Raw genomic sequence first — 14,106 nt, 5'->3', positions numbered from 1 at the left:
CTCCATCACTCTCATGCTTGGTTAAAAAGCCCTTACACAGCCTGGAGGTGTGTTGGGTCGTTGTTCTGTTGAAAAACAAATGATAGTCCCACTAAGAGCAAACCAGACGGGTTGGAGTGTCACTGCAGAATACTGTGGTAGCCATGCTCGTTAAGTGTGCCTTAAATTCTAACTAAATCCCACACAGTCACCAGCAAAGCACCATAACACCTCCTCCTCCATGCTTTACGGTGGGAAATACACATGAGGAGATAATCCGTTCAAACCCACACAGCGTATCACAAAGACACGGTGGTTGGAACCAAAAATCTCCAATTTCACCACACGTGGAGATCATCCGTTCACATACTCTACTTGGCCCAAGCAAGTCTCTTCTTCTTATTGGTGTCCTTTAGTAGTGATTTCTTTGCAGCAAGTTAACCATGAAGGCCTGATTCACACAGTCTCCTCTGAACAGTTGATGTTGAGATGTGTCTGTTACTTGAACTCTGTGAAGTCTGTTAACTGCAATCTGAGGTGCAGTTAACTCAAATTAACTTATCCTCTGCAGCAGAGGAAACGCTGGGTCTTTCTTTCCTGTGGCGTGTCGTCATGAGAGACAGGTTCATCATAGCGGCTTTCAAAATTCCCCACCCCCCTCCCCCTGGCATTTCTTTTTTTGCAGCATCCCACCCCCCAAATACTTCCCACTGCTATGTATAACCCTTGTTTCCTTCTTGTCTGTTTCAGGGGGCACACACCAGGGTATAGGGACTCCCCCCACCTTGGACTATTGTGCTCATGTCTGCAGTAGATGCTGTGCTGAGTTTGTTGAACTATCAGATCTGGAACGACATGTCAGGGATTGCTTTTCCAATCAGTTAGTCCTGATTGTCAATGACAATGAAGACCTAGTGTCGTCTGCTGAAATGTTCCCTCTAGCCTCGTCGCCCAGTACACCAGGCGAAACAGTCAACAACTCTGAAATGGAAGAGTGCAGTGATCTGTTGGAGGAGAAACCAGAGGGGAATGAAGACTCTATGGATGTTTCCAGAAGTAAGAGAAGCAATGGCCGGCTAGATAGCACCAGTAGCAGCCGGAGCAGCAGTACTGACAGCCTGACTGATATTGTCTCATGTATCTCAGTTCTCCCAATTTCACTACCTCAACCTGGCAACAAACTGTCGGAACAGCAGGGGACATTATCATGGTTCAACAGCAACGTCATCATTGAAAACCTAGAGAGCACTAAAGTGGCCGTGGCCCAGTTTTGCCAGCAGAGCCGATCGGACACCGGCTACAGTGGCAGTAGTAAGAGGGCCGTCTCATCTCTGATGGAGAAACTCCTGGCTCTGCAGCTGCAACAGATCCACCAGTTGCAGCTGATGGATCAGATTTGTCACCAGGTCTTACTGTTTGCCTCCCAGAGGTCAGAGGAATCAGAGTCTCCAACACAGACACCCATCAGCTGCCCTCAGGGTAGTCTAGCATCAACGCAGGCCAGCCAGCTGACAACCCTCAGTTCTCATCTATCCCAGCAGCTAGCTGCAGCCACTGGGTTAGCCCACAGTCTCGCCACTCAGTCTGCCAGCATCAGTCACTTCAAACGATTAACAGCAACAGTACAGTTACCACAGAGCCCCCTTGGTAGCAGCCTTGTGCACTCTAGCACCGAACCCTTACAAAGCATGGGTAAACTCATAGCTTCAGCAGTTAGCAAGCCCCACTCTAGAAAGAAGTACACTCATGCTAAAGGTCTGTACCCTCAACTAAATGTTTCAGCCCATACCAAAATGAACTCACCAGCACTTGGCACAGGTATCTTGCTAAAGCCATTGAATAAACCATGTCTGCCTCAGCCACCATCCAGCAATCAAACACTCTCGAGTGCTGGACCAAGCATTGGTGCAATTGTGGAGGATCTGAATGCTTTGACGGCATTAGCCCAACAAAGGAAAGACAAACCAACAAATGTGACTTCTTTAGAACGCAAAATGTCTTCTGAACGGGCTTACTTTAAACACAAATGCAGGTTTTGCGCTAAGGTATTTGGGAGTGACAGTGCCATGCAGATCCATTTGCGATCCCACACTGGGGAGAGGCCATACAAGTGCAACATCTGCGGGAATCGTTTCTCCACCCGTGGGAACTTGAAGGTACACTTCCAGCGGCACAAAGAGAGGTACCCTCACATCCAGATGAACCCTTACCCTGTTCCAGAACACCTTGACAATATCCCAACCAGCACAGGAATCCCTTATGGTATGTCTATGCCACCACAAAAACCAGTTACATGCTGGCTGGAGAGTAAATCATCTCTAGCCACCTTGACTACTTCTGTTGGCCGGTTGCTCCCAACTGTATCACCCAACTTACCTTTTCTTATCAAGAAAGAGGAGCAGCCTGTCTCAATAACCACACTTTCCAGTCCAGGCGTACGTGAATCATCTAGTGCGGTAAAGTCTACCAAGTGTGTTGACCTTGTAGAGCCTGGAAAAGTCCCCACCGTCCCCACCTTGAATCTGAAAAGAGAAGAGGTTAAACCCCCTTTGACCTCTGTCTCACGGATGAGTTCGAGAAAAGAAGGATCAGCTGACTATATATCCGCCAACATCACTTCCATTAGCACAAATCCCATCAAGTTGGAGCAGTTCAAGATCAAACATCCCTTCGGAGGAGTCCATGATCCCCTGCAGACATCAGAGACCTCAAAACTCCAGCAGCTAGTGGAGAACATTGACAAGAAGATTACGGACCTCAACGAGTGCATCATTTGCCACCGCATACTTAGTTGCCAGAGCGCCCTCAGGATGCACTACCGCACCCACACAGGAGAGCGTCCCTTCAGATGTAAAGTGTGCGGACGGGCATTCTCTACCAAAGGGAATCTGAAGACGCACCATGCAGTTCATCGTGCCACGCCGCCACTGAGGGTCCAGCACTCCTGTCCCATATGCCAGAGGAAGTTCACCAACGCTGTTGTCCTACAGCAGCATATTCATATGCACATGGGTGGCCAGATTCCCAACACTCCTGTCTCTGAACAGAACTACCCAAAGTCAATGGAGTCTGGCAGAGGTTCAGTGGATGAAAGGAAATTAGAAGAGTTAGAGAACCTTTCTGATGATGATATGGACTTCAATGACTGTGGGATTGCAGGTATGTCCAGGTATATTAACTCCTTATCTGGCAGCTTGTCTCCTTCTGATAGTACAGGAGCAGGCTCCTTTGATGCCCAGAAGAAACCCAACTATCTTAGGCCAGTGGAGGAGATGCAGGTCAGCTGGTTTAAGACAAAGGGACTGGCTAAAGAGGATCAATATGCCTATGACTCATCATCTCTTGGCGGTGACCGAAGTGATGGGAGACTTGCTGTTTCTGAGAATACAGCTGCAAAGCACTTTTTTTCCCCAAGCGAGAGTGTTCCAGTATGTTCTAGCCCCACAGGCTGTGAGGAAAGGTACCAGAATGGTTTATCCCAGGCACATATCAATCCAAGCCCTCTGCAATTCACTGACACTGGCATGGCATCTCTTCACCACCTAAAATCTTTAAACCCACTAACGAATCCCACTAATATGGTCCACACATTCTGTGAACAACGAGGCATTTGTAAGAACACTGCATGCAATATTTGCAGCAAGACATTTGCCTGCCAAAGTGCCTTGGATATCCATTATCGAAGCCATACCAAGGAGAGACCCTTCATTTGCACAGGGTGCAACAGAGGGTTCTCCACTAAGGGGAACCTCAAACAGCACATGCTAACCCATCAGATGAGGGACCTGCCATCCCAGTTGTTTGAGCCCTCCATTCCCAGCCTTGCTTCCAGCCCCAATTCCTTTGTAAATCCTCTGGCCTCCCAAATGATTAAGCCAGAAGTTAACAGTTTCCTGGGTAGCATCCCCTATGGGGAACCAAGGGATCTTCAAGGCAGTTTGAGTTTGAGGATGTCCTCAGCCTCCTCCTCCCCAGCGCTCGCTGCCCTGCCACCTCGACGAACTCCCAAGCAGCATTACTGCCACACTTGTGGGAAAACCTTCTCTTCCTCCAGCGCCTTGCAAATCCACGAGAGGACTCACACTGGGGAGAAGCCGTTCGCTTGCACTGTCTGTGGTCGGGCATTCACCACCAAAGGAAATCTGAAGGTACGTTCCACTTTTGCTTTTATGAGATAGGGTTTAGACTGATTGACTAGCGAAAAAATGTCAAAACTGTGTTTTTTAGGCGTTGTTCCATTCATTAGTGCTGCAGAATTAACCAAAATGTAGCTTATTTTTCAGTTTTTAAACAGCTAATTGACCGACATCGGTTCAATTATTTGAATGCCATTTTCAATTCATATTTGTTCTGTGAGCTCCTTGGGCAGTTTCTGTAGAGATAAATCAGATCAAGCCTGAACTGTACGATGTAGTAGGGAGTTGTAGTTTCCAAAAGGCCAATATTCCACATAGTTTAGCTCAGAAAACGTGGTAATTAACTACAATGACCATATTCCATAGTCTATGCAGAGCAAGACATTGAGACTGAGAGAAGAGAAAATGAGCGATTGAGAGGGATAGAAAGCAGTTAATTCACAAGACTGAAAATACATGATCTAATGGCTTGTTCACACTTCAGGCCTTCATGCTCAAATCAGTTGTGTTTTCAAATACATTTTGGAATACTGTCTGTCCAAACAGCAAGAGACAAGTAACCCCATCGGATTTGTGTGTGTTCAGACAGCAGTCATTTGCTGACACGACTATGCTAGTTGTCATAGTAATGGCAGGTGTGTGCACAGAGGTGTAGGCTGATTAGTGGTGGTGCTCAGGCTTCCTATCACTAGGAAGTTATGTAGCAAGCTAAGGTGACAACAATGCCTGCCATGGACGTTTCCCAGTTGCTTTGGATGTTCAAAATCATAGTGTAGGAACACTTTTAAAGCCTCGAAGGATAAGATTATACAACTTTTCAAAAGTAATTTTTGGCTACCCAGGGCAGTCAACTGAGTTGGCTACCTAGGTAGCTGTTTAACTTTCTATCACATTCACTCATTTGTTTGTAAATCCTGAACAAGCTAAATAGGTACCACATGTTCTTGTCAAACTGTCAACAGAGTAGTTAGCAAGCAATGAGATGCCAAATAACAGTCTAAAAAAACACTTGAGGGCAAACAAATTAGATTTGACTGTTACAGACACATGTCACATGGGCAGGAATCAGATTTGTATCTGACTTCAAACCACCTACGAAGGTCTCAACATCCCAGAATAAAAATCTTGCGCCAGCTCCTCAATTCAGTTTTTGGGGAGATGTATGAGAAAATATACTAAAACGGGGAGCGGAAGCAGGGCGGTTGCTCCACCCCCCTCGCTCTGCAAGTTTCAGTCAATGCTATGGGCCAAATGTCCCCTCCCCTTCCCAATTTCAAAAGGTGCTTACACCTGCTAAATGGTGGGAGATTAAGTGTATCGAATCATTACACTGTGATATTTGTCTTCATAAAAGGAGTGTAACTCACCATTGCTCTCTTCCTCATGTAGGTCCATATGGGAACTCACATGTGGAGTAGTGCCCCCACCAGGCGAGGACGCAGACTGTCTGTGGACGGACCATTGATGTTTATGGGAACCCATCCTGTGAAGCTATCAGAGCCAATTCAGACGCCAGACATTAGGTCCAGTAATGGAGACTCCTTTAGTCTCTGGAACCACTATACAGACTCCTTCTCTAAGAATTTGGCCTTGAGGACCAATGATATCTCAGTCATCCAGAACGGAGGCGGGCCTTACCTCTCTGGACCAATGGGGCATGGGGCCAGCTCACCCAAAGGGAGTGTGAATGTTGGTCTAGACAAATTTCCCAGTACAGAATACAATGCTTCTTTGACGCTGCCTGGGGAAAATGATACAGAAAGACCGACTTACTTCCGTTTCACTCATTTGATGGAGGAGAGGAAGGAAATGATTGCCAATTAAAGAGACTGTATATTATTTTAGGGAGAGGGAAGGCTGCTGTTGTTGATGGACTAGAGCTTTCTTTTTTGAAGGAAATTAACTGCGATGTTGGAATAGACTGAGTTTCTTTGAGTTTGTGTATAAATGATAATAACCTTATTTGGAGTCAAGTGTCTAGTAAAGTCTCCCTGCTTTTCAGTGTGCTTATTAGAGTTTGCCTGTTTTTTATGACCTATTTACATGGGTAAAATAGCCTATTGGTTGTGTAATTATGCTTAATGTTACAGTTTTATAATTCTAATAGAATTTTGAGGTGTTGATTATGTTATTGAAGAGGAATTCACTTGTAACATACTTTGTCATATCTTTGTGAAACACATGGATATATAATTGATGTGTCAATATCAATGTACTAATATACTTTATACATCGGGTGGGTCTAATCCTGAATGCTGATTGGTTAAAACCGTATTCCAGACGGTGTCTATTCCACAAGTTACCACTGGCTAAATCTATGATGTTAAAATGCCTATTTACTCTCTTCCATCTGTCTACACAATCCACTGTCTCATCAGCCCAGCCAGGCAATTTATAAACTTGATCTCCACTATAAAAAGTATCTAGACATTATCTCACATTTCTTTTAGACTAACATTTCGTTTTCAACAGCGGAGATTTGTGTCAGTATAAACTCTCTCGACATTTACAACATTGTTTCAATATTCAAATTCGACGTCCATCTGTCCCATAGTAATGAACGTTTTGGGACGTAACAAATAGGCAGCAGCGTTTCTCATCCAGTCGAAATCATAATTTTTATGGATATATACGAAGAAATGTCAATTGAAAAAAGGTAAAACGAAACAAAGTGCAGCTAGTTTGCAGTATTGCCAGCTTCAGTATGAAGTGATTGTGTTAGCTGTGTTGTTGGCTAGCTCCTCAGAACAACAGTGTCCTGACGTGAGAGCACATTTTCTAAGGCAGGTGAAATAGTGCATCATTAGCTCATTGTTATGGATGTATCCAAATAAATGTCACTAGAAAACAGCTTAAACAAATGCAAATGCAGCTACTGTTGTTATTCTGGCTGCACTGTTTGACATAACTGTAAGTTACCAGTATGGCAATGGAACATTACAAAAAATGAATGACTGGGACACGTCCATAGATGTAGAACAAAAAGACTGAACGACTGGGTCGCATCTCTGGCAACCGAACCGATAGGACGGATGACCAGCCGGCTTGGGTAGCAACCCTAGATTTGTGTCAGGACTATATCTTGTGGAAGGATGAAATAGTATTAATAAATTAATCCAAATAAAGTTCATGAAAATATGTCAACCATTATTTGAATATGTTGGTAACCCGTTGTATAAAAGTGATAATGCCCTCAAAGCTGGTGTTTGGAGGACATATTGGACCTAGACAAAGTCTCTGGCCTAACAATATCAATAAATGTCAATATATCCCAGAAACACCGGCTTCGAGGGCATTATCACTAAAATAATTAATGTTCATTTACTGTTTCTCAAACACTCGCAGCAAAATATGACTAATATGTAATAATCACATTTCAAATAAGGAGGCAACATACATTGCACATGTAGGCCAACTGTAAAGAGAAGTACTGTTACTTGAGGTGCTGTAATACATTGTAAATCTTTTTACCATTGGTTTTCAGAAAATGATTGGCCATTACACCACTTCTGTACCTCAGTTGTTGAATAATCCTATTCTGTGATATGCTGTGGAAACTGTTATCTTTTCCCCTGTTCAATAATAATTGATATACATATTAATGGTAAAGGTGGACGTCAAAATAAAATGAAAAGATTGAGATGGGTTATAGCTTTGAATCACGTTCTTCTCGATGTCCTTCCTGTGGGCGACAGGTAGCCTAGCGGCTAGAGAGGCAAGCCAGCAGCCGTATGCTTGCTGGTGTCAAATCCTAGATGCCATTGCCTGCCATTGTGGGCACTTAAGGCATTTAGCCCGCCACAACAACAGCTCCCAGTGCGCTCAGTGAGGCAGCCCCCAAAACCTCTCCAAAAACACATGTACAGTGGGGCAAAAAAGTATTTAGTCAGCCACCAATTGTGCAAGTTCTCCCTTAAAAAGATGAGAGAGGCCTGTCATTTTCATCACAGGTACATGACAGACAAAATGAGAAAAAAATCCAAAAAATCACATTGTAGGATTATTCATGAATTTATTTGCAAATTATGGTGGAAAATAAGTATTTGGTCACCTACAAACAAGCAAGATTTCGGGCTCTCATAGACCTGTAACTTCTTCTTTAAGAGGCTCCTCTGTCCTCCACTCGTTACCTGTATTAATGGCACCTGTTTGAACTTGTTATCAGTATAAAAGACACCTGTCCACAACCTCAAACAGTCACACTCCAAACTCCACTATGGCCAAGACCAAAGAGCTGTCAAAGGACACCAGAAACAACATTGTAGACCTGCACCAGGCTGGGAAGACTGAATCTGCAATAGGTAAGCAGCTTATTTTGAAGAAATCAACTGTGGGAGCAATTATTACAAAATGGAAGACTTGTAAGACCACTGATAATCTCCCTCGATCTGGGGCTCCATGCAAGATCTCACCCCGTGGGGTCAAAATGATCACAAGAACGGTGAGCAAAAATCCCAGAACCATACAGAGGGACCTAGTGAATGACCTGCAGAGAGCTGGGACCAAAGTAACAAAGCCTACCTTAGTAACACACTACGCCGCCAGGGACTCAAATCCTGCAGTGCCAGACGTGTCCCCCTGCTTAAGCCAGTACATGTCCAGGCCCGTCTGAAGTTTGCTAGAGAGCATTTGGATGATCCAGAAGAAGATTGGGAGAATGTTATATGGTCAGATGAAACCAAAATAGAACCTTTTGGTAAAAACTCAACTCGTCGTGTTTGGAGGACAAAGAATGCTGAGATGCATCCAAAGAACACCATACCTACTGTGAAGCATGGGGGTGGAAACATCATGCTTTGGGGCTATTTTTCTGCAAAGGGACCAGGACGACTGACCCGTGTAAAGGAAAGAATGAATGGGGCCATGTATCGTGAGATTTTGAGTGAAAACCTCCTTCCATCAGTAAGGGCATTTGAAGATGAAACGTGGCTGGGTCTTTCAGCATGACAATGATCCCAAACACACCGCCTAGGCAACGAAGGAGTGGCTTCATAAGAAGCATTTCAAGGTCCTGGAGTGGCCTAGCCAGTCTCCAGATCTCAACCCCATAGAAAATCTTTGGAGGGAGTTGAAAGTCCGTGTTGCCCAGCAACAGCCCCAAAATATCACTGTTCTAGAGGAGATCTGCATGGAGGAATGGGCCAAAATACCAGCAACAGTGTGTGAAAACCTTGTGAAGACTTACAGAAAACGTTTGACCTCTGTCATTGCCAACAAAGGGTATATAACAAAGTATTGAGAAACTTTTGTTATTAACCAAATAATTATTTTCCACCACATTAAAAATCCACATTAAAAATCCTACAATGTGATTTTCTGGATTTTTTTTCTCATTTTGTCAGGCCTCTCTCATCTTTTTAAGTGGGAGAACTTGCACAATTGGTGGCTGACTAAATACTTTTTTGCCCCACTGTATGTACTCTATGTATGAACCAATAAAGTAATTTGTTTCTGTTCTGAGGTGTTTAGTCACCTTATTCAGCATTCAAGTGTGTATGCTCTCTGCTGATGACACAATTTGTTGATTTGATATGACATATCAATTTTCAGCTAACAGCTAATGGAGATATGCTACTCTGTTGTGTACTACACCTTGTCACTTTTAAATGGAGACGGTACAAAGTGTCAGTCACCTAGGGATATCATGTGTGTTTATCTTGAAAGCTGGACTCAACAATGTCATGCTATTGCTCTTACACTATCATATTGTCAATTTTGTCAGTGTTTTAACAAAGACCAATAAGCATATTTTTTGCTTTTCAAACAAGTTTAATTTCACATGAAAAGTTTTTCATTTTGTATATTTATTTTCATGTTGCATCACTAATTCACAAAATTAACATTTGAGTCAGGAGTCAGTACTTTTGTCTCCTGTTTTACTCTAGGGAGTAAATCTGATTCCTGCTGGTTGTGAAACACTACCCCTATCTAGCCTGTATGGCTGTAGCAGTATCCCGGCTTAACAAATGCACAACACCTCTGACTCATAATGGCCACTAATATGTCCATTGACGGTAACCACATTCATCCCACATATCAAATCCCCTGTGAAAGAGACATGGTCCCTGTGCTGTCACAACCTATTATACATATCTGACCAGCTGACAGGGCCGAAACCTTAAACCAGCTCTTCGCCATTAGCATTAGAACATGAGTAATCAACTGGAATGAACCATTACAGAGCCCAAAACAAAGCCCAGTTGGTCCTAAGCTTTTCAAAGATACATATCTGATACAGACAGATGAATGTCACGCACACGCACATGCGCACGCACACAGTCTTGTACAGCTAACCTTGTGGGGACACACAATTCCGTCCCATTCAAAATCCTATTTTCCCTAACCCTAAACCTAACCCATACTCTTACCCTTACATTAACCCTAACCCTAACCTTAACCCAAAAACCTAACCTTAACCCAAACCCTAAACATAACCCTAGCTCCTAACTGTTATGTATGGTACGACGTGCTGTTCGTCGTACTGTACGTTGTTATGGTTTACGACAGTGCTTTACGGGTGAATGGGTTGTCAGAATGAGTGGCAAATGTCATTAAACCACAGAGTGATGTACAATGTGAAACTATTCAGATGTGCATTCTTTGACAGATAAGATAACCCTAACCCTAACCCTAAATCGAACTCTAGCTCCTAACCCGAACCCTTAACGTAATTCTAACCCAAACACTAATTCTAACCTTAACCCTAAACCCCCTAGAAATAGCATAATGTGCCCAGTTGGTCAAAACAAATGTTGTTTACTATTCTTGTGGACACACACACACACTATAAACTTTGTTTAAGTGTGTTATCACTTGAGAGGTAACGCGTGCAGAGTGGTGGAAAAAGTACCCAATTGTCAATCTTGAGTAAAAGTAAAGAAACCTTAATAGACAATTACTCAAGTAAAAGTGAAAGTCACTCAGTAAAATGCTACTTGAGTAAAAGTCTAAAAGTATTTGGTTTTAAATATATCAAAAGTAAATGGAAGTGCTAAAAGATACTTAAGTATCAAAAGTAAAAGTATAAATCATTTCACATTCCTTACATTAAGCAAACCAGACGACACAATTTTTCTTGTTTACGGATAGCCAAGGACACACGCCAAAACTCAAATTAAGCATTTGTGTTTAGTGAGTTCGCAAGATCAGAGGTAGTAGGGATGGGCATGGATGTTCTCTTTATAAGTGAGTGAATTTGACAATTTTCCTGACCTGCTAATCATTCGAAATGTAACATGTACTTTTGGGTGTCAGGGAAAATGTATGGAGTAAAAGTACTTATTTTCTTTAGGAATGTAATTAGGTAAAAGTTGTCAAAAATATAAATAGTAAAGTAACCTAGTAAAGTCTAACAAAATAACTACTTAAGTAGTACTTTAAAGTATTTTTACGTAAGTACTTTACACCACTGAATGTGTGTTGAATCATTTGAATCACATGGGAATGGTATTTTCTAGTTCTGAGAAAATAGATACTGGCAAGTTGAATATGTTTTGTCAGACTAAGTTTGCCCTTGATGGACACGTTGACTTGGCTGACAAATAACAGACAAAAGTTATTTGTTGGTTAAAATGTTGAATGTACATGACAACACACATAAAATCTCTGGTGATATTAGTCTAACAAATGAGTGGTTTGTATGGGTGTGAGTGAGTGCATTAGCTTTTACAGTGAATAGTATCCTTGGTGTTGACTCGTTCCACAATAGAAATATAGAATTCTCTGGAGAGTCACCAAATGCATTCCAAAATGATTATACCTCTGTCCAGGGTTATTATTATTGAAATATGTACAGTGTTTTTCAGAATACATTGTAGAGAATCAGACAGAGGAGCAAGTGAGGTGGGAGTGAGAGGCTGTTACACAATGAATTCAACAGCTTACTTTTTAAACTCATCACAGGCAAACAAACGTGCTTTTCTAATCATTGCATATTTCACTTCAAAACTGCCGAGGTCAGCATGCTGTTTGCAAGATGGCATTTCCTTTGTACGCATTTGAACAGTGATCCTCACACTTTTGTTACAGTGACAATGGAAATATTCAATAACAGAAGACCTGCCAAATCTCCGGCGGGGCGAAAATCTACCCCCCCCCCCCTCCACCGAACCAGAGCGTTGATAACATTGTGATTATGCCTTTGTGTCTATCTGACGTGCCTATTGCACAGATCATTTCTGATCATAAACGTGCATGGGTCAACTGTTTCACGGTGACCCACCGGCCAGCCGACTCCATTTGTGCCTGTGTTTCTAGAGACAGGTTGGGAGCAGGCAGCTTTAGCCTGAATCCATCTGTCTACATCAACCCTCTGATAGCTCACAGCCCATAGCTGGCTTAGTGCTGTAGCCTAGTACTGTATCAATGTCACTTTGACAAGAATTGCCCTGTTATCTGAATAGAGTTATAGGTCCCACTTCAAATAAACTTCAACTCGTAAAGGCCATATAGGCATTTGTGGTCTATGAAGGTTTGTGAAGGCTTGGAAGTCGTTATTTGTTGAAAGTGTGATCATAAGGGTTGTTCCATACTAATAATAATCAGTTATTTACAATTTGCATTTGTCCACAGATCACCTCGCGTATGAAATATTGTATGAATAAAGCAGTTGGGATATACTAAGCTAAAATATGTAATTATTTTAAGGTGGTCATACCATGGCTCGTTTAGCTATTTGATTTGGAATTTTATGACCTCGGTAGGTATATAAAAAATATATATAAAACAATTATTGATATTGTATTTGGCCTTTACTGCTATAGCCCACAGAAACGCATTGAATAACAGATGAATAAATGTCAAAACATACAATCAAAAATAATTCTTAAGCATTAAGGTTTAGATGTGTCTGTCCTAAATCTAGGAAAGAAAGCTCACAAATTATTTAAAAAACTAACATTTATGACACATATTAGACCCCTTTTTTGTGGGGCACAAAAGAAAACTGCTTCCATACTTCCATTCATTTTTTAAAACCTGTACTCGGTTAACTTCAGATGAGTTCCGTGACACTTGTGGTGTCGTACAACGAAATGGAGAATACCATTCGTGAGAGTCTCATCTTTCCATTGAGCGGTATATCGTCTGAAGGCCAAACCTTTCAAATGCTACAAATGTTTTTTTGTGGGAAGACTGATCTTTGGGATGTTTCCTGGTCTCACAAACAGCGCTGTAGCTCTGCCACTTTTAACCGCACATGAGGAAGACCGACATAGGCGGATGAGATGGATTGAAACAGCAGATAAACGTTAACATAATCTTTCAAGTCTGCTTGATTCACAGGTATATGTATATATCATTCCCTCCCTGAATCAATACAACCACATTTTAGATTTGCTTAGTTAACACTAACAGTGACAAATAGCATTGTGTCGATAAATCTCTCTCTGTCATCACTCATTCTGTAAAATCATTCATATTCTGACAATCTCTGAAACTGACTTAGATAATACCTTTGATGATACAGTGGTAGCAATACATGGTTAGAAGATCTAAAGAAAATACATAAATACCAAAGGTGGAGGTGTGGCTGTTTATATTCAGAACCACATTCCTGTAAAGCTTAGAGAGGATCTCATGTTAAATACTGTTGAAGTAATAAGGCTACAGGTTCATCTGCCTCACCTAAAGCCCATTCTGATAGGAAGCTGCTATAGACCACCAAGTGCTAACAGTCAGTATCTGGATAACGTGTGAAATGCTTGATAATGTATGTGATATCAATAGAGAGGAATATGTTCTGGGTGATTTAAATATTGAATGGCTTTCATCAGGCTGCCCACTCAAGAGAAAGCTTCAAACTGTAACTAGTGCCTGCAATCTGGTTCAGGTTATCAATCAACCTAGGGTAGTTACAAACAGCACAGGAATTAAATCATCAACATATACTGATCACATCTTCACAAACGCTGCATAAATGTGTTTGAAAGCAGTATCCAAATCCTTTGGATGTAGTGATCACAATGTAGTAGCCATATCTTTTAAAACCAAA

The 14,106-nt window shown here is 42.1% G+C and overlaps 1 protein-coding gene across 1 annotated transcript; it reads left to right on the top strand.

Annotated features, from left to right (window-relative positions):
* The first annotated feature begins 794 nt into the window (after nt 1-794).
* On the top strand, nt 795-7,723 carry LOC109888907 (sal-like protein 1). Its single transcript, XM_031823118.1, has 2 exons — nt 795-4,127; nt 5,505-7,723. Exons 1-2 carry the CDS (start codon nt 909-911, stop codon nt 5,937-5,939), a joined length of 3,654 nt encoding a protein of 1,217 aa, XP_031678978.1. The 5' UTR covers nt 795-908; the 3' UTR covers nt 5,940-7,723.
* Nucleotides 7,724-14,106: the final 6,383 nt, after the last annotated feature.

The sequence above is a fragment of the Oncorhynchus kisutch genome, linkage group LG4 (assembly GCF_002021735.2).
Source record: "Oncorhynchus kisutch isolate 150728-3 linkage group LG4, Okis_V2, whole genome shotgun sequence".
Classification (NCBI taxonomy): Eukaryota; Metazoa; Chordata; class Actinopteri; order Salmoniformes; family Salmonidae; genus Oncorhynchus; species Oncorhynchus kisutch.
Note: the sequence above shows the minus strand (reverse complement) of the source record. Positions and strands in the feature narration are given on the sequence as shown.

Bases quoted from the DNA above. Each gene is read 5' to 3' on its own strand.
- LOC109888907 (XM_031823118.1), top strand. From the start codon at position 909: ATGTTCCCTCTAGCCTCGTCGCCCAGTACACCAGGCGAAACAGTCAAC. The intron at 4,128-5,504 runs GTACGTTCCACT...TTCCTCATGTAG, and splicing joins CCACCAAAGGAAATCTGAAG to GTCCATATGGGAACTCACAT.